Source organism: Leptonychotes weddellii, chromosome 8, assembly GCF_054177405.1.
Source record: "Leptonychotes weddellii isolate Sample4059 chromosome 8, ASM5417740v2, whole genome shotgun sequence".
Classification (NCBI taxonomy): domain Eukaryota; kingdom Metazoa; phylum Chordata; class Mammalia; order Carnivora; family Phocidae; genus Leptonychotes; species Leptonychotes weddellii.
The window spans coordinates 100,531,227-100,551,409 of NC_138376.1; the positions used below are offsets into that span (position 1 = coordinate 100,531,227).

The following is a 20,183-nucleotide window of genomic DNA, read 5'->3' on the forward strand; positions in this document are numbered from 1 at the left end:
TTTTGGAAGTCTTTTAAAGCTGTTGCAATGGCCATTGTCATTCACAGGCATGCCAGGCCCCCAGTGACACTGAGCACCCTGTGGAGCAGTAACAGGATGCTGATGTCACAGAGACTTGAATCATTCATGTCACTCCCAAGTTTCATCTCTGGCTGCCTATTTGGGGAAATAAATGTTTAGTATCTCAAAAATGTATCAAGCCTTAAATGAGGCAAACAACAGACCAAGATAGCCTCATGGATTCCAAAGTCTCTTACTGGCCTCTACTTATCAGTTATTATAGGTCAGATCATTCAGCAGGACACCTGGTATTTGGGACAGACTCTTCTTCAAAAAAGGATGAATCTTGGTTTTATAGCCTTACTTATCCCTGGGTGACTTTTGGGGGAAAACATCTGTAATCTGCAAAAATTAAAATTAAACAGGTCTACAGTATTTTGCTTATTTAGATAATGTAGATAATTACAAGGTATAGACATATCAATCACATTCCTTCAAAAGGTCCTGGAGAAGGCAGCCTGCCCTTGAAAGTGTGGCCCGGCATCACAGGGGGCTGATGCAGGACAAAATGCAGGCAATGTGTACACACAGTACCAGGCCCCAAGGACATGCTTAACGTGAGTACTAGGATCATTGCACGGTGACCCCTTCATTCTTTGACACATCCCTGCCCTAGACAATGTAAGGTGTCTAGAGATCAAAGCTTCCATGTTTTGCAACACAGCATATAACCCAAAGGAAAGCGAGAAGGTCAGCCCTATACAACAAAGGCCAAGGCCCTCCAGGTAGAGTCTTTTCACCAACTTTGAAGCTTGTTCCAAATGTGCACCATACTTTTGGGTAGGAAGATTTCTCATGCATTCATTCAACACATATTTGAGAAGCTACCATATACCAGGGATTGTCCTAGATTCTGGAACAGATTTTTACTATGGGCTTTCAGAACTGAGAGAACAATCCCAGGTATAGAAAACCACAAAAGGCATCTGGCAAAATTATTAGAAGTTGGAGGAGAGACATTGCAAATCTCTCTGTTTCTGGCTCTGGCCTCATTTACAGGTCTGGTCAATGGCCTGAAGAATGACCTGCCCTTCTCCCTAAGTCTTGTCCCAACATTAGAGCAGAGCACTCCCACCAGAAGCAGAACCCTCCAAAACAGCTAAGGGGCCCCCACAATGATGTAATAAGCCTCTACTTTCTGTGGTTCTTCTCCATGGTTCCCTTTTGTTGGCTCTCACTGAAGTGTGCCTGGAGCTTCTGGGCTATAGGTAAGGAGCACAGGAGGGGTGAGTGAGGAGGTGGAAGGAGGCAGCAAAACTCTCTGCATCAGTCACTTAATGCAGTAGGGGTCCCATCTGAGGCTTATTGTTGGAAAGAATACTAATGACTGTTAGCACGCTCTTGCCAGCAGCTTGCCAAGGAACCATCTGCAGGATACCAAGGGAGGACTGCCCTGCTGACTGGACCAAAGCAGGCTTCTCTGTTGTCGGTTTTCATTCAGTTGAGACTGGGTCCCAAGTGTGGTGGGGTAAGACAATGAGGGCCCTGGGCACTATTCCTTGTAGGTACCTGGCCAGGATAGCAGCTGAGGGGCACCTTGTACTGTATTACTCTCTCAAGAATTTTCTATTCCAACTGTGCTTTGCTTATCTTTCCCTCTTCTCCCCAATGAGAACTGTGCATCCTTTTTTGGAATAATTCCTGATTACGTTTTCCAGTGTTAGCAGACAACCTTAGCCTAAACATATTTTCATTTTTATGTAGATCTGTTCCCTTTATTTTCCAAATTTTCCTTTAAAAAAAACTTTAAGAACACTTTTAAAGGTTAGTCCTTTCTGTAGCTGTTTTCCTAAGTGTAAGTAGTAATATCTTTTCTATAGTTTGAGGGCAATTGAGATCACTTGACCCCAAATAAAATATCACCAGTTTATATCTTTATTTAGCAGTTCCCACTTAAAAACTGTAACCAGATGGTCAAATGTCATGTCATTAATCTTCCAACCGGGGTTATGGCAAGTGTAATCACTCCTAATTTGTTTCTGTAAAGAAAAGGACATTGACAGATTAACTGGTGTGTTCACAGAACCCCAGAGTCCTACATTCTGAAACAGAAAATCAGCTTGCCAGCTCCATACATCCTAGTTCATCAGCCTAGAGAGGCATTTTAAGATGTGATGGAAAACATGTGGAGGTATTGCAATCACTCAACATTAATCTCTACACTTGAAGCCTTGGGAGGTAATGATGCATGTAAATTTAATTAGTATGTAGACAACATCAATTTTCTCACAAAGGAAGAAAGAAAATTCTCTAGCATCCTGCACTCTTCAATCTCTGTCAATTGCCTTGAGGAGTAGCTCTTGAGGTGGATGTCTGAATCTTGAACTTTCCATCAGCAAAACCCTTCATCAACCACTCCCATGGACCTTTCATACCTTCTAGAGTACAAGTTCTGATTATCTTACCTCCCCAACTCCTGAGATTCCTAAACCTCTACTCCCAATATTATTCTTTGCCCCCCAAATACCATCACCCTGATCAGGGACAAATTGCTCTCTGAATAACCAACACTGCCCAAAAAATCATTATTTAAAAAAAAAAAATGTCTATTGAATGCCTGAAAGTTTTTGTATAGAGTTAGATCCAAAATAAGGTCTGGTAAGTGATCACATTCCGGCCTTCAGCAACTTAACATTCTAAAACAAACACCTCAAGTAGCAGATGGCTAGACATCTTTCACTGAACTTCATATATATGCTTTAGTAGTCAGCAGTCAAAAGGGAAAAAGATAAGTATTTGGAAAAAATCAGAATAATTTAAGGGTTATTAGAGTAAAATTGTTAAGAGCTCAGACTATGGAATCAAACCAAACAGGGTTTGAATTCCCAATGTCACAATGGCCACCCAACCTCTTGAAGATCAGTTTCTTCATCTGTAAAATAGAATAATAGCAGGAAATAGCTATAAGGTTGGTATGGGGATTAAATGAAGTGATACATACAAGGTTCTTAACAAGCCTATTCCAAAAACTATTAGTTGTTATTATCCCTGCTAACTTATAAATTCCAAGAAGCCGTGTTTTGTCATTATAATAATAGCTATTATTAAAATTACCTTGTAACAATTAAGTAAATTGCCCAAACCACTCACCTAGAAAATGGTAGAGACAGGAACTGAACCCTGGCCAGCCAGCTCCAGAGCTAGCCTTCTCAGCCAGCACACAACTCCTGGAGTATTGAACACAGACGACATATTCAATAGACATCTGTTGAATGGATGAATACTTTTGGCCCAGGCAAACAAACTTACCACAAACAAGGAAGGCAACTGTGGGAGAATTTTAAACAAGGCAAGGGTTTCATGAAAGCTTTGAGAGGCTTTCATCTCTTCATGTAACAGGAGTAATTATTTCTGACGGTGATTCCTTAGCATGAAGATGTCACCCTGAGTCAAAGAGGCTGCATTTCTTCACCTGTGGCCCAAGAGGAGAACTTCATGGCCTGCAGAATGTCCACAATACCAAACTCAGGTGTTTTCAAGGCCACCTGCCAGTCTCACCTGTCTAGTACCTCTCAGCACGCTCCTTAATAGGCCGATGAAGTAAAGCGATAGGGTGCAAGCTCCTTCAGGAGAAAGGTGAATTATCACTCTTGTTCTCTGTACCTTGCACCAGACACCATGTACTGGAGAGCTAACTCCTTGTGGATTGATGAGCTTCCTCTTGGTCTCTCTGTTCTGCTTCTCCACTCCTACTAGAGTTCTCTTCCTTCAATCCCATTACTCAGGTCACCAATTTTCAGTTCTACAATTTGTATTCTGGTTCCTCATTCAAAGCACTTGTCGTGCAGTTAGTCTTCGTTAATGAAGACTAAAAGGGAAGAAATTACTCACATTTCAATGAGTTTATTTTCTAAGCCAGGGGCCATCTCAAGCAACGCCTTTGAACTAGCAATCATCTAATGGACAGGCAGTGTAACCGAGTGGTGGGAGTGTGGGCTCTGGAATCAGACTGCCTGGGATGGAATCCTGAATCCATCCATTTCTGGGATTGTAGGCAAATTGCTTCCTCTTTATTTCTCCCTGCCTCAGTTGCTCATCTATAAAGTAAGACTAACAAGGATGACTACAGCATAACGCCATAGCAAGAATTAAATGTGATAAGACATGCAAAGGGATTCACACAGTGCCTGGCACATAACAAGTACTCAATAAATATTAGCTATTAAATCTTGAGGCTCATGTAGCCTATGGCTTGTCATTATCCAATGCATATGTAACACCTCCTGACTATAATGGCAAGCCGTCGTGGAGGCCTAGAACTCAGGTCAAGGAGAGTGCATGTGTCCTGGGGTACATCGCATATAAAGTGCCTGGCAAGGGGTAAATTGCTTGGATTTGATATTGGAGCCAAAGGGAAGATTTCCAGGCTCAAGTCTATAAACATGTACTACCTCCCATAAGATTATAAGCTTCTGATCTCGGTTTTAGATGATATGAATAATTATAATTCTGAAAATAAACAGATTCAGTGGTGTGTGTTGGTGGTGGTCAGGAAGAGAGATGTATTTTTTTGATGTACCAGGAAGATTCCAGATCCCAAGGGATACTTGTTGGGATTTTTAAGGGATATCTCAGGGCTAAAGATCAAATGTGTTATTGCCAGCAAGGTAACAGTTGAACCTACAGGCGCAGAGAAGAGGACACAGAATGATGGTATATAATAAAAGCCAAAGGGAGGAAAATAACTGGAGCGTGGTGGGGCTTGTGTCAAATGTTCCAGGGAAGGAAGCTGGGGGTCGAAAAATGCCACTAGATTTCATAATTAGCATATCATTGATGAGCTTTAATAGTTCAGTAGAGTAGCTTTAACTGAGGTCATATTTTAAGGGGTTAGGGAATGTGCAGGTGGTAAAAAGTTGAAACTGTCAGTTTTCAGTAAAGGATGTCAAAATGTAAAAGGGAGAAGACTAATTTGACATATCTAAAGACCAAATGCCCAACACATTTTTGGGGGCAGGGAGGGTCAGAGACAGAAACTCTATCTTACTCATTTCCACATCCCCACCCCCGGCCTACAGACATTGCTTTATCAATGCTTATTGAATGAGGGAGTCTTAATACATTTAATCAACACTTAATCTGCTAAATATTAAGTATACTTAGCTACACTTAGCATGTAACAATTATTACAGTGGTAATTTGTCCACTACAATCGGGTCCATTCTTTCAAAATAAGCATTCCATTTCTGTTGGAAGTGGTTGGGAGGTGAGGGGAGACCCTGCAACGGCCTTGCTCTGGGGGCCTGGCCTTGAGTAACTTGCAGAAATGCTGGCCAACAGCCACGCATGAGTTGACCATGACCAATGGCAGGCACTCAGCTGCCTCCAAAGAACTAACTGATAATTTTCCTTTCAGTTAATGAAGAACTGTCGCAGAGTCCCCATGACCAGCACAAACGCAAGGCTGGCTCTTACCTGTACCAGCGGATGAAAAGAACGTGACTTGGGGACTGATCGATCCATGGCTAAAGCGCAGCGAATGTCTACTGGTCAGAGAGCAACGGTCAATGGCTTAGCTATTAAAATAAGTTCATAAATTCGAACAACAGCACAAATGGAATACTGAAAAGCTTGTTCTGAACCACTTTGCAAAGTGGCAGCTATTACCCAGGGGTACACCTACGAGACTCAGTTAAATAGCAGTTCGTTGGAGAGTACCAAGAATATAAGATTCTCTTGGATGTGCACTATGGACTGGACGCTTGGCAACTTTTTAACTTTTATAGGACTCCGTCTACTCTGAAGGACACTATTTTTTTAAGTAAAAGTCTTAAGTATCCTTATTACATAATCCCATGGAAGTGTACATCATTCTGATTTTATAGGTGAAGAAATTCTGGTAGAGAGCAAACGGATAGCAAAAGACAAGTGCCTTGAGAGCACTGTGGATTCCCTCTGCGAGAGTATTCCCACTTCCTCCACCTGCCGCACGGCAACTCTAAAATGGCGCACTTCCAGGCATCACTTCCGGCCCTGAGTTTGCTTCTTTCCCTTTTCCAGCTACCTTCACAAACCACACCACCCTTGTGATGACCCACAAAACAAGTGGAGTCTCTCCATACTAGATATGGATCACCCATGAAGGCAGCTTTCAAGCAAGCAATGGCTTGGGAATATTGTCAATTTGCTGGTGGGCAAAGGGAAGAAGAGGACATTCACGTAACTCATATGGAGAATAGCTCAAGCATTTGCCTCTAAAACCAAAACATCAGGGAGCTGTTTCTCAATACGGAAGGAAGTCAACATTTCACTAGCAGAATTCTTTTCTCAGTGGGAGCCCCAAGGAGCCAACATAGATAACCAAAAAGAAACACTTAATCCAAAGTGGTCATTAAAATAGATTGAGTACTCTTGTGCTCACCACAGTTTTCTAGTTAAGACCACAAAAGATGCTCCCCATGTCCTAAGTGGGAGTCTGGTTATATTCCAATCTTTGCATGTGAATCTAACAAGCTATTAGAGTGATTAACTTTATAAAATGTACCGAGTTTGGTCACCTGTAAGAAATGCACCGACTTTTGTAGTGACATACAATCTTACGAAAGATGGTGTGAATGACCAAAAGCAAGGATGGACCACTGGTGCTGGGTATTTTCTTAGCTACCCCTCTCCCCACTTCAAATTCTTCACATATGTCCAGAGGCATTAGTCTCCATTTGCCCCTCTTGCATAATGTAAAACCCAGTGTTTGAAGACACTCATTCTGTGTTTTATTGCATTTGATTACAATGGAACTGTCTGCTGGGGCTTTCAGACTGAGGTAATTTAAAATAACAGCGTTCGTGCCATATGGAAGGAATAATAATATTCTATCAGTTCTGGGAGGGATCTCTTTTTAGCCCCCGATGGAAATCAGCTTATGTAAAAATGCTTTCTTTAACAGAAGGCGTGAAAGGATGCATCGTATTCCCAGCTGCCAGCCAAATCTGTGGTTTGGCCACCAGGGTTGGCTCCACCTTCTTCTGGAAAGACGGGAGCCTGGCTTTTGGTCCTGGTGGAGGCAAGCCCACCATCTCTTCCTGCCCAGGGAAAAAGCATCCCAGCTACTGTGATAACGGATGAGCTCCCAACACGTGTTTTCAGCGATAGGCATAACCAAGGAGTTTAAAGCAAGACCCATTTCTTTTGTTGCTGTTGAGAATAATTTCCAATGAAGTCCTGAGCAGATCCGTGGTTTTTATGTGTAAAGAGAAACAGAAACATGTTTTCCCATGGAAAGACCAAGTCCCAAGGGTTTTGCTACAATCTGCTTGAAGGCACGGCTGCTCAAATTGTCAAGGCCTTCCCAGGGCGCTGCCAGTCAGCTACACTTGCTCTTCAGATGCTCACAGCCCAGTTTAAGATCTTCTTCTGGCTTGGCTTGCTTTGGCTCGTCTGCAGGGCTCCTAGACCAGGTGGCAGCCTCCTTACATTATCCTCTACTCTGCTCCACCCTGTGCTCCAAAGCCTCTCACCAGGGGCCCCAAATGCACACACAACCCCACAGGGTCTCACAAGGGCTCCTAATCTTCTTTCTAATGTTCTAGTACCTGAAAGAATTCCCACCTGTTTCCCCAGCCCGAGACCTTCGACAAAATAATGCTCTTGTTATGTTGCCAGGTATTCAGTGAAGATTCACCGAAGAATTTTTTTTCTTTTTTCTTTTTTCTTTTTTACAGAGCTGAATAAAGCTGTTAATACTAACTTCCTACCTCTCTTGTTAACAGTGCTGGGAAACTGCAATCCCATACAAGTTGACCAAACAGAAAATGGGGCAAGGAAGGACACATGTTATGTTCCCCGAGACGTTATTCCCAACCCTTAAAAAGCAAACTTATTTATAATTAATTCGACCAGGTAATAGCCTCTAGTATTTTCTAGAATTTAGTAGCAATTAGAAAATCAGGAACAGATAAAGACTCCCATACACCAAAAACAACTTTTCCTTGAAATCTTAAGCTCCTTGGCAACGTTGTGTCTCAGAAATCAGAATTCATAGCTATTAAAACACATTCTGGAAATTAATTTTCTGACTTGTTTAGGAACAGAATTTTTAGAACAAATACTCTTGAGATTCTTGCTTTCTGACTTTATAATTAGTGTGCTAATCAGAAGAGACCTCTGAATTTATCAGAATTTACACAATGGTATTTACCCTGGCAAATGAGTGACGAACAACAGAACAGAAAACATGCATTCAAAACATTTAAAATTACCACCAAACATATTGGAAATTTAAAAATGCCTTCCACTGTTGTTTTTTTTTTTAGTTATTCAAACCCATATTCCCAAACCCAGATTATTAAAAGCAGAGGTTCCTAACTTTTATTTAGATAATAAAGAAGCCTTTTGAGAATTTGATGAAAGCCAGGAATTTATTCCTAAGAAACATGCATACACCCACAATTTCGCATATATTTGGGGAAAGTTCAGACCCTTGAAATCCATCCAAGAGTCTGTGGTTAGGAAGCCTGCAGCTAGAGTCTCGGAGTATTTGCGCAGCCTCCACATGGTGGACAATGAGTAGACCGTAAGAGGTCCCTGACATTGTGGGGTTCTCAGGGAAGTGAGTCCACATACCTCCAAAGCCCAAACCTTTTCAACAGACTTCCCAAGTAACCCTAGAATAGCACAGAATTGTACTAGGGAAAGCCCTCAACACAGCTCAGACTGGCATGATCTTCCATAAATTTGCCAGTGGTGGATCACCTCATGCACAGTGCTTTTATTACTGACGATGCCTGCCGTGTTTGGAGGGTTATTACTGTGCTAGGAGCTCCGCTCGGCATTGTACACATTTTTATCAGAATATCCCTGCACTGAGATGTAGAAGTACCCTCACTTTAAGTGCCTTCATTAAAGTCACATGGTTCAGTTACTCTGAGTGGGGGACTCAAAGGTCCAGCTGCAGGGTTCTGAGGCCTTTGTATTCGAAGCAACAGATCATTTTATACAACCTGAGGCTGCTATAAATCTAAGCTGGCACCATAACTATACACAGGGTCGGTGTTTGACCCTGTGGCCAAGGGTCAGGAGCGCAGCACCTAGGATTTGCCAGCTGCCCATGTTTTCTTCTGGAGCTGGTGCTGCAGTCCAGGCTGGCTTCTGTCAAACTAATCAAGGTATATTCCCTCCTGTTACTGTCTCAGCAGGAACATTCAAGTGTCCCAGTCTCTCGTGCGAGCACGGAAGACAGGCGGAAACTGACCAGAGCTCCATGCAAAGAAGAACCATGTATTCTTCTCTAACAATACATGGAGGAAGGGCTTAAAAAAAAAAAAATTATGGGGCTTAAGGGTATTTTTTTTAGCCTTTTATTTATTTTTTAAAGATTTTATTTATTTGACAGAGAGAGAGAGATAGTGAGAGAGGGAACACGAGCAGGGGGAGTGGGAGAGGGTGGAGCAGGGAGCGCGATGCGGGGCTCGATCCCAGGACCCTGGGATCATGATTATTTAGGAATATTTTAACAGGATGATATAATAAACCCTTATTTACCATCGCCTGGCATTAGCAATTACCCACTAACGGCCAATCTTATTTCATCTGAACCACAACTCACTCCTCTCTACCTACAATTGAATCTCAATTATGTTTTCAGATATCAAATAATTATGTGCATAAATAAGGGGAAATACTTAATGAAGTCCATGTTGGGCAGTGGTTATGGCTACAGTCTGCTTCATTGCTGGAGTCCTGGTGATAGTCATTCCACGAACTGTGGGTCTATGCAATGAATAATGCAATGTACAATGGATCATAAAACAGAAGCTACTCATGACAGTGAAATACCAGACATCTACCAACTCTACATATTTTAAAAATAACCTCATTTTTTATCCAGCTGTGGTCTGTGGAAAACGCACTGCTATTTCCTGCATTCCACACGGGATTGTTTATAAGGCTTATGTATGATGTTACCTGTAAAAACCCCATGCAACTAAAAGGAATTATTGCAAGGAATTATTGCTTATCACCCCAAAATTATATGGCTTTTAAGATAAACAATTACACCCAGACATCTCTCACCTCAGTGAACACTGTTGACCTATTTCTTACTCTATCACTTGGGGTTTTGAAAGCTCAGTTTACAGAACAAGCTAATATCCTGGGAAATATTTTCTAAGAACTACAAAATATTAAGAACGGCAGCCTTGCTGCTCCAGCTACACATGGCATGACTTATCAACACTGTTCCCAGCTGCTCTTTGGGTCCTAGGCCCCACAGATGCTCTAGGTGTCTCCGGGACCCCAAGCCCTGTCCTTGCTATCTCAGCTGACTGAAACTGAGCCCTAATCAAACACAGCATTTCCTGTTCACTGGGAGCTGCTGTGGACACTTCCTATCAGGGCAATTATCACTGGAAGGATGGACGGATCTGGTTCTCAAAGAACTCTTAGTAAATCCAACCTCTGCTTTAAATATGAACACTATCCATACAAGCTTTCTGATGAGAAATAGATTCACAGAACCACATTTGGCCCCCTAATGTCACTAAGGCTTGGCTTGCGGAGATCGGCTTCTCCAAAGAGGAGTGGTTTCTGTAATAATTCTGCAGGAAGTGAGAAAGACCTCTCACAAGGTGAGAGAGAATTCAGTGGGAACAGATCCCAAAGAAGACAGTCATGTAAATTGTATTCAACGTGCTCACTTGAAAGGACTAGAGAAATTCTACGTAACATTTTAAAACGGAATAGACCCTGTTGGTCTTTTGCTGTGTAATGTTTTCAATGTGTAGAAGAAAATGGAGCACTTAATCCGATGTGTCTTGGCAAAAGCTTCATAATGAACCACCCCAATTAGACACGGACGCGGCCCCCTTGGTAGAACCCATTCTGCTTGTTAAGGTCCACCGGACAGTAGAGCAAAACATGAAGCAGAGGAGGGTTCAGATGGTGGAACTAAAATATTTTCTGAAAACAAAACAAAGAATACACAAAGAAAACACGTGGAGTTTTCCCTCGGAAGATCTGCAAGGCGGTGGTGGGCTGCGTACACAGGCTGGAGGAACCTGGCATTCCAAGCAATGCATTTCCAAACCTTCAATGCCGCCTTAGCCATTTCACACTGGTGATGTGGGCGACAGCAGCAAATTATAAAAGATCGGAATAACAGATTCTAAAAAATGCTGCATTTCACCACGTAGTAAGACTTTTACCTGAAAATATCACTCATTTGTTTTTTAAACCTTTATAAAAAAGAGAAGCGACAAGTTTAGAGAATAAACACACTTTATTTTATAACAGTATTACAGAAAGCAAAATATCATTTAATACAACTTGAAGCTGCTATAAATCTAATCTGGCATCGTAACTATACATAGGGTCAAAAGCAAAGGAAAACATATTCAATACCGTTAATAGGTCCCTATCAGGTCTCTGGTGTCAGCTGTAAATGGTATCGCTTCCTTACAACCATCAAAAAAACCCCACCACAGCCCCTGCTCTTCTCCCCAGTGTCCTCAAACCTGTGTGAATCATCCAACTATCTGAAAGAGATATACCTGCTCAATAACAAAAGGTCAGTTTTACAAGTAGACAGGGAGGTTTAATACAAAGCAAGTGTTCTACACAAAGTGTTCAAATAATGGAAAGTCTTGAAATTTGGACATGTTAAGAAAGAAAGCACTAAGGTTTTAAGCTGCCTGAATTTTTAGTAGAAGGGAAGAAACAGTAGTTTCTCTTTTTCCTCCCTCCTGGTTCTGGAATGCTGCCGAAGAGCATGTGTCTGAGAAGAGTTGGCACTGTGGCGTGACAGGGTCTCGAAACACAGTGCGTGGTCAGTGAGCTTCTTTGTAATTCTCCAGTCTGGAGCATCTCTGACTTTCAGTAAAAAGTCAGAGGACTGGAAAGTCAGAAAGGGTCCAATATAAAAAACAGCCCCAATGAAATTCTCAAACATTAGAAAATTTTCAGGATGTAAGAAATGCTTTTGATCTGTATTAATATTTTCTCATACAGTATATTTACCGCAATCGGAAAACTCCGTAAATATTTACTGTAAGGATTCAATGAAAAGGATCTGGAAGACAGGAAAGCCACTATCGGAAATTAGTCACAGAGTTTCCTTTCCACACAACAGCACCTGTTCAAGTGAACACACCTTACCAGCGTGGGGCTGGCTTTGTTCACTATCATTTGATCAAAATGAGTGATAAAAAGCAGGTAGTTGTACACAAAGTAAACAGGAAACAAAGACAAAACTCCCTAATTAAAAAGAAAAGAAAAGAAAGAAAGAATCAAGAATATTTAGAAGTGGTTATAAAACAAAATAATGTATTAAAATGCGAGGGAACAGTATAGACCAGAGCTGTTAAGGTAAGGTTTGGTTGTTGGCATTTTAATTCTTCAGGCTCCTGGTCATTGTTACCAGTTGTAGAATAAATTCGCTGGAGTAGTGGTATGGCATTAAGACTTGGAATGGTCAAAATTCTTCAGGTTCACAAAGTTGAGTGTTGTTTAAAAAATGGAATTTCTGGGAAGAAAAAAAGAGAGAAAAGACTTAAATATTCCAAAGACAGAGGCTTGAAAAACCACGTTAAGTAATGTGCCATCCAATTCCAAATCAAATAACCAACAGTTACGATTTGCCTAGTTCTACAGTAAATAGCATGTTGACCAGAAGACAAGCACGAAAGTCTATTCCACCCCCAGGGGCCTTACGATATGTGGAGGACTGACAAGCACATAGAAACAACTGGCAAATAAGAATACACACACAAACAGAGTTAATTATAGAACAGAGAGAACTCATTCATTAACAATCCAAAACAGAGAAACCAATGTAGGCTTTAACATTAGATTCAAGGAAGGTGGAAAAACAAAGTCCATTCTGACTTCTTTGAAATGAATGGAAAAGGGGCTGCAGGTGAGGAGAAGAGAATGGGGCAAGAGGCCAAGAAGTGAGACAGCGCATGGTGTTAGTGGGCATATGCAGAGTATGGGGGGCAGGCAGCAAGAACGAGTGAGGAACAGGATGGTGAGGAAATGGACATTACTGGAGAGAATAACAGGGTGAGGAATGGAAGGTCGGGTAGTCTTTAATACCAGACTGAGGAGTACAAACTTGATCAAACAGACAAAAAAAGGACTGAAGTCAGAAAGAGCATTCAGACAAAAGACCAGCTGCCAGTTTACTGCTATGATCCAGAGGTAGAGTGCAAGGGGCAGAAGACAGGTCAGAGAGCCCAGGGGGCGAGTCCACATAGCGCATGACAAGCCCAGGAGAGGGGGAGGCTGGTTTTGAGGAAGGCTTGACATTGCCTGGTTTATGTTCTGAAAACATCACTGCAGCTTGAGTCTGATGAAGAGGCCAAGGGTGGGGAGGAGAGAGACGGGAAGGCCAGGTAGGACGGCTAGGTGATGAGGACTCAGACTTGAGCGAAACCAGGTGGAAGGGTGGACAGAGAGGCACCCTGTAGGAGCGCTATCAGAGGGCGGGGACGAGCAAGAAAGTACCAGGGAGCTCGACCATATTTGGAGTCTGGGACCTCAGGACAGGCGTAAAGCCCAGGTGAGGTCTTAGGACCAGGGACGTGGATTTGCAGGCTGGCGCAGAGGGCAAGTGAAACTCACAGGTGAACTAGTCTTTGTAGGTATAAGGAAAAACGAGAGATGTGAGCCCCGGGGAAGCCCACAATCGGAGGGAGGGAAGGAGAGAGGGAGGAGAGAGGACTAAAATGGGAGTGGACAGGGAGGCAGAGAAAAAAATAAGGATGGTGCATTATTCCCAACAGAAAAAAGGGTTTTGAGAAAGTAATTTTTCACTTTTTAGTTGAAGTTTTGGCAAATGGTAGGTGATTACAGAAGACAGTGGAGAGTGGTAATTAAGGTCCTTTCTAAGAGACACTGGCCCCAAAGTCAATCAGAATACACATTCTTTTGGTTAGATAAAATTAAGTCTTGTTTTCATAGAAAAACTCTCCACCATTGAGATTTATCACAGGTATTATTTTAGCCTCTTCATTATACAGGACAGATTGATTAATCAAATTCACTGTCTCCCACCTGTTGTCTGCTTTAGGCTGTTTCATTACTCATTAAGACTTCTGCTTGATTCTAGAAGTGGGAGGGGGGAATAAATGGAGAAAACACTAAGTCCTCTTTTTTTTAGGCTAATTATGAACAGAAACTTAGGGGATGGTGATCAGGAATGGATCAAACTACCAATCAAATTGGATTTGGGAGTTAGCTGTGACCTCAGTCACGGGATCTATTCTTGCTCTTTGGGAGCTGGTTGCTCTGTTCTCTTTGCTCAGGGAATATGCATCATTTGTTGAACGGAGCTATCACTTACGCCCAGCTTCTGTTATAGAAAAGGAACCTCTCATGTTACCAGTGCCTGGAAACCCAGAGAAAGAATGAGGTTTAGGATCCTATCCTCCATCTCTAGACTCCATGTCATGTTATTTCACTGAATCTGCTTTCACCAAAAATAAAATTTCAATTTAGAAAGGAAAGCTAAAATTAAACTTGTTTCCAAGTCATTAGCAGACAAGTAAACAGGAATTAGGAGTGTGTAGGAAATGAATGAGAGATCTTGATTTCAAAGAGCTTCAACATTTATTGAAATATATGTGGAGAAAAAGACAGTTACCCATGTAAACTCAAATGTCATTTACTTTCATTTATTCTCAATCAAACCACGAGAAAGAAAGAAACCAATTTCCTTTTCTGGTAATAAGTATTACAAATGACAATCTTAACACACTCTTAGAACTCCAAACAGTTTTCAGAGAGAAAGAAAATTACATTTATTGTAATTTTAATGTTAAGTACATTTTTTTCCATCTCATTCAAGTGCATTTTTCCCCGCTCATTCAAGTGCATTTTTTCCTCGCTCTTTAAGAAGCAGTAAATCAAGTGTAACTCTGAGCTAATTAGATATTCAGTATTTCAGAATATCCCAATTCCTCATGTTCTGGGTAAACCGGGAATAATTTATTGTAGGAAGTTTATAATTGACACATCCACCTCTCTTCTGACTGCTTTCTGTACTAAAACACATACAGAAATAAATTCCTGCAAGTAGTAAACATCTAAGTTTTTGAGCTGGGAAGGAGAAAAGATAAGAACGGAACCACCAATTCCATTGGTACACAAGCATCAGACATTTATATTTTTCCTGTTCTGGCATTTATCTGTGAGGAAAACAAAAACAAAAACAACCCAAAACCTTCATATTTGGCTTTTTTTTTTTTTTTTAACAGATTACATTTTGGGTCTAAATGATTTATCACCCATTCCAATCAAACTGAAGACTGTGCACTGGTTCTTCATGTAAGACCTTCATGCAAGAACTCGTTTTTTGTTTTTTTTTTAAAGCCTGAATTCTACCTCATATTCGCTGTAGTCTGGACATCTTATTTTGTCAATACAAACGGGCAGGCATTATTATTTACTACTGGCTTTTTCCTTTGGGCGACATCATAATGTTCACATAATGTTCACCTTGAGTTTGGATAAGAACGCAGCTGTGAAGTATATGGATTATACGTTAGATATAAGAATTTTGGTCAAGTAAACAATAACAGAAGCCCAAACCACTGTTTCCATGCTTCAGTTTCCCTCCCCTAGACTATACAATGTCAGTGAACATTTGTTAACTCCTATAGCTCCATTCCTTAGCCTCTGTCCCCCTCTTTTGGCCAATGTGGGAATAGGTCCGTGTGGCGGTCTCCTCCAATCCCAGCTCTAACTCTAGATCTAAATTCCTCAAGGACGTGTGCCGCTGCCTACTTTGCCTTAAGTCCTCACAGAGGGTTCCAGAACACTCAAATTTATCTTAGTGTGCCCAAGGAGCAGTGGGCAACCAGTCACATTCAAGGACAGAGCTTCTATGACTTTGAAAAACACAGCTTTAGAGTTTCCAGAGACAGGGGCTTGTAGTGTGGGGCTCAAACTTGGGCGCGCTCTTCTCCGGAAACTGGTTCAGTAAACTGCAAATGTGCACTCATAAAAAAGCATTCGACCGAAACCACTAGAAATACTGCCTGTAAGTGGGAAAGCGCTTATCCAGAGGGGTCTCAATAAAAATGCAAAAATGTGCTTTTTATCAAAAAATAATTAAACTAATGCAAGATACCATAACATTTGTCCTTGGATTAAGTAAGATTCAATTACTGTAGGGCAGCAGTATAGCCAGAGATCTTGAAAATATGAATAAAATATGCATGTGAGAGACAATCCAACTATTTCCTAAGTAAAAATGAGATCCATGCACTCAAGTGTTCAGTTTTAAATATAATAGTTTATGGTTATGGACGTCAGTTACTCCTAATGCTAGACTTTCTTCCTTGGGCCTCCAATTTGCATATGTGATTTTCATTTTTTAAATAATTTCCACTGTAAGATAGGAGTCCTAGAGCCAAAAATGCAAGTAGGATAAATCTCTATTTGGGGGGGCCTGGGTGGCTCAGTCGGTTAAGTGTCTGCCTTCTGGTCAGGTCATGATCCTGGGGTCCTGGGATCGAGCCCTGCATCTGGCTTCCATGCTCAGCGGGGAGCCTGCTTCTCTCTCTGCCCCTCCCCCAGCTCATGCAGGCACGCATGCTCTCTCTCAAATAAATAAAATCTTTGAAAATAATTCCGATTTGGTTAACCCAGGAAGGTCCATTCTTAGTGTTTATAGCACCACTTTAGATCCACCAGTTCTCAGTGAGTTCTGCCGACCCCGAGGGTCACTCAGACTCTTTTCAGGGGGTTGCGAAGTCAAAGCTATTAAAGAAAAAAAAGCGATTTCATCATCCCACGAAGACGTTAACTGTCCTTTTCAGGGGGTGGACATTTTCACCGACAGTGCAACACCCGATGGCATCTTGCCACATGTCAAGGCAGTGGCACCAAACTGTACCAGAAGTCGCTGGACTCATAACCACCACAGGCTCTCAGTGAAGTAAGAAACAAAGACGGCAAGCCAGCCTCACTTAAGGATGTCCTGGATGAAACACAGAAAATTACTGTCTTACATCTCAACCGCTGAGTTCGTGTCTTTTTAACATTCTGTGTAATGAAATGGGAAATGGGCACAGATTACTCCTGCTGCATACAGAAGTACAATGGATGTCTAGAGAAGAAAAAGAATGCTTGAATTGTGAATTGAAGAAGCTGCCTTTTCACAAACACCTTTTTTATTTGAGAATTATTGACGGACAAACTGTTATTCTATCTGGCAGGCATTTTTTTTTTTTTGTTTTAAGGATTTTATTTATTTATGTGACAGAGGGAGACACAGCGAGAGAGGGAACACAAGCAGGGGGAGTGGGAGAGGGAGAAGCAGGCTTCCCACCGAGCAGGGAGCCCTATGCGGGGCTCCATCCCAGGACCCTGAGATCATGACCTGAGCCGAAGGCAGTCGCTTAACCGACTGAGCCACCCAGGCGCCCCGGCAGGCATTTTCTTGAAAATGAGGTGAGCCTGTCATTTCAAGGAAAACAACTGACAATATACTTGTGGCCAGTGATAAAATTCAAGCTTTCAGGTGAAAACTGGAATTTTGGAAGACTGTATTCTGGCCACCATGAGCTTGATAGCTTCCCAATTATTATTATTATTATTATTATTATTATTATTATTATTATTATTATATGATTTTGAGAGAGAGAATGCTCACGGGTGTGCGTGCAAGAGCGAGCCAGGGGAGGGGCAGAGGGAGAGAGGACAGAGAATCCTCAAGCAGACTCCACGCTGAGTGCGGAGCCCAATGGACGTCTCGATCCCATGACCCCAAGATCATGACCTGAGCCAAAATCAAGAGTCGGACGCTTAACTGAGCAACCCAGGTGTCCCAACAGCTTCCCAATATTTAAAGACTCTTCCTAGGAGCTCAGTGGCAACCAGTAATCTGTCTCAATCACTTTGCCTTTTCCAGGATTTCATATCATTGTAACCACACAGTACATGTAGCCTTTTCTGACAGATTTCTTTCACTCATTATTTTGAACTATTTTAATAAATATTTTTAATTTGTTCTGTTTCATTTATAATAAGGTAATTTTGATTTATACTATGGTAACTTTTGATATGTATAATTCACAGCAGCGAAAGCTCTTTGGGCCCTTCAGTAAATTTTAGAGTGTAAAGTGTTCCTGAGACCAGGAAGCTTGGGAACTGCTTGTGGAGAATCAGCTATCCCTAACCTATCACCCTCCTTTCCTTCTCTCACACAGATTTGTATGTCTGCTGAACTCAGAGGGAAACATTAAATCTAGTGTTTTCTTCCTTTTTGGCCAAATGAAAGACAGCACCTGTTCAACAAATAGTTCAGGGAAATAACTTTGCTTCGCCTGGTTTGCCTGAACATATTAATGATGTTATGGCGCCCCTCTGGTCTCAAGAGGCTTTCACGTGGGCCCCTAGAGACTCCCATCTCACATTTAGGTCTTAGACTAGGTTCCCCCGTGCCGTCCCCCATCTCGGTCTCCTCTGAGCACCAACTCTATGTGCTCGATAACATACACAACTTCACTTCAAAGACAGAAGCTCAGTTCAGAGTTTGCTAGAATCACATCAATTTAGTTAGGTATTTTTGCTTTCAAGAGTCAATTTGAGATGTTTTCCCCAAATTTCCACGTGTTAAAAACAAAACAAAACTGTCTACCTTCCACACAACTGTAGTTCTTTCCCTTCCAGAGGAGGTGTGAGGAGGAAGATCTCCCTTCCCTCCCCCCGTAACGGTAAAAGCTCTCTTCTAGCTTTTAAGCCAATCACACTCCCTTTACCTTCGAGGAGGGGGTGAGCCCTCAGTGTCACCATCAGGCCAATTCACTGGGTTTTCTTTAAAGCTAACGGTAATTTTTCTATTAGAATCTTTATACTTGGCACATTTAAGTCCCTTTACTTAAAGAATTACTACCACACAGCAATTGCAGAATATCCTGCCAAACGAAAACATCAATTTGACCTCATTTTTAAATATGATTATTTGGTATTATGGTTTTACTTGTTCACTTAGCTTGATATCATAGCAACTTCAAAGACATTTTGTACAAAACTAATTTTTCTAAAACGCGTTGTTTCAACTACATTGGTGGGAGCTGGTTATTTCAAAGATTCCCGTCATGAAGCCTTCTGCAAAGCAGTGTGTAGTGTGCATGCGGGCTGACCATGGGTCAATCCAGCTCCGCCACTCACCCACTGTGTGACTTGGGTGACAGACTTGCCCTCTCTAGGCCCCCGTGGCCTCATCTACACCTTGGATGATGGTAAGAACTAACTGAAATTATAAATGGCAAAGTTCTCAAAACTGGGCACAGAGTAGGCATTCAGTGAGTGTTAGATAATATTTTTATAGATTTTCACTTACCATATTTCAAATTTTGCTCAGTTTGCTTCCAAATTAAGTTCAGTTCTACTCTTAAAGATACAGGTGTTGGTTTCCCCATTAAAAATTGCCTGAACCAGAATAATGGTTTCCTTACAGGTACTTCATCTAATCTAGCACGCTTTCAATCAATCCTACCGTCTACCGATGAATTAATCTTCCTGAAGGCCAGTGCTGAAAAGGCCCTTCCCCTACTCAAATACCCTATATAGATGACCTACAGAGCAAATTCTAAACTAAGGTACTGACATGGAATGTCATACCCTCATCAATATGCCTTTGACAACTCCTTCCAGCTCTGCTGGGAACCCAACACACAGCTACATGTAGGAGCTGCTCTTCCTGATACCCATCCCGTTGCTTCTCCACATGCTCTTTCCTCTCTGCTCACCTCTGTATGTGCAAATCCTGCCCCCCCCCTCCACCTTTTTGGGGAGGTCTCAGACCTGCCAATCAGAAACTGTTTCTTCTGTCAACTTCCATAGCCCTTTATCAAGGGTTCTCCTAAAACACTACTTTTTACCCTATATGTTATTTACATTCATGTTCTTACGGGTTTACCTCTTTCTTACAACCATCAAAGTGCTTCAAGCGTGGTATTTTCACAATAGTATACATTGATGGATCTATGAATGAATGTAATAGGGACTGGGGTGCAAAGGCAAGAACTAAGAACAGGGGCTTGGGAGGGAAAAAAACAAAATTGAACTTCATTTCTAGGAAGAAAGCACTACTGCCTGTCTTTTCCATTATGTTCACCTGCTGATTTAAGCGGAAATTTTGTGGTTTCATTTTTCTGTTCTTTTGTTAAATAACTACATCT

At 41.7% G+C, this 20,183-nt stretch overlaps 2 protein-coding genes across 13 annotated transcripts in view; one reads left to right on the forward strand and one right to left on the reverse strand.

Annotated features, from left to right (window-relative positions):
* Positions 1–7,743, forward strand: part of SMLR1 (small leucine rich protein 1) — a 10,632-nt gene extending 2,889 nt beyond the window's left edge. The window contains 1 exon segment of the mRNA XM_006736657.3: positions 5,417–7,743. Within this exon segment, the coding sequence (XP_006736720.2) occupies positions 5,417–5,502 (86 nt within the window). The 3' untranslated portion in view covers positions 5,503–7,743.
* Positions 7,744–11,253: 3,510 nt separating this feature from the next.
* EPB41L2 (erythrocyte membrane protein band 4.1 like 2) overlaps positions 11,254–20,183 on the reverse strand; it is a 382,553-nt gene continuing 373,623 nt past the window's right edge. For all 12 annotated transcript variants that reach the window (XM_081829001.1, XM_081829000.1, XM_081829012.1 and 9 more), the window contains one exon: positions 11,254–12,514. The gene's annotated coding sequence lies outside the window, so the exon portion shown is untranslated. The remainder of the gene's footprint in view (positions 12,515–20,183) is intronic.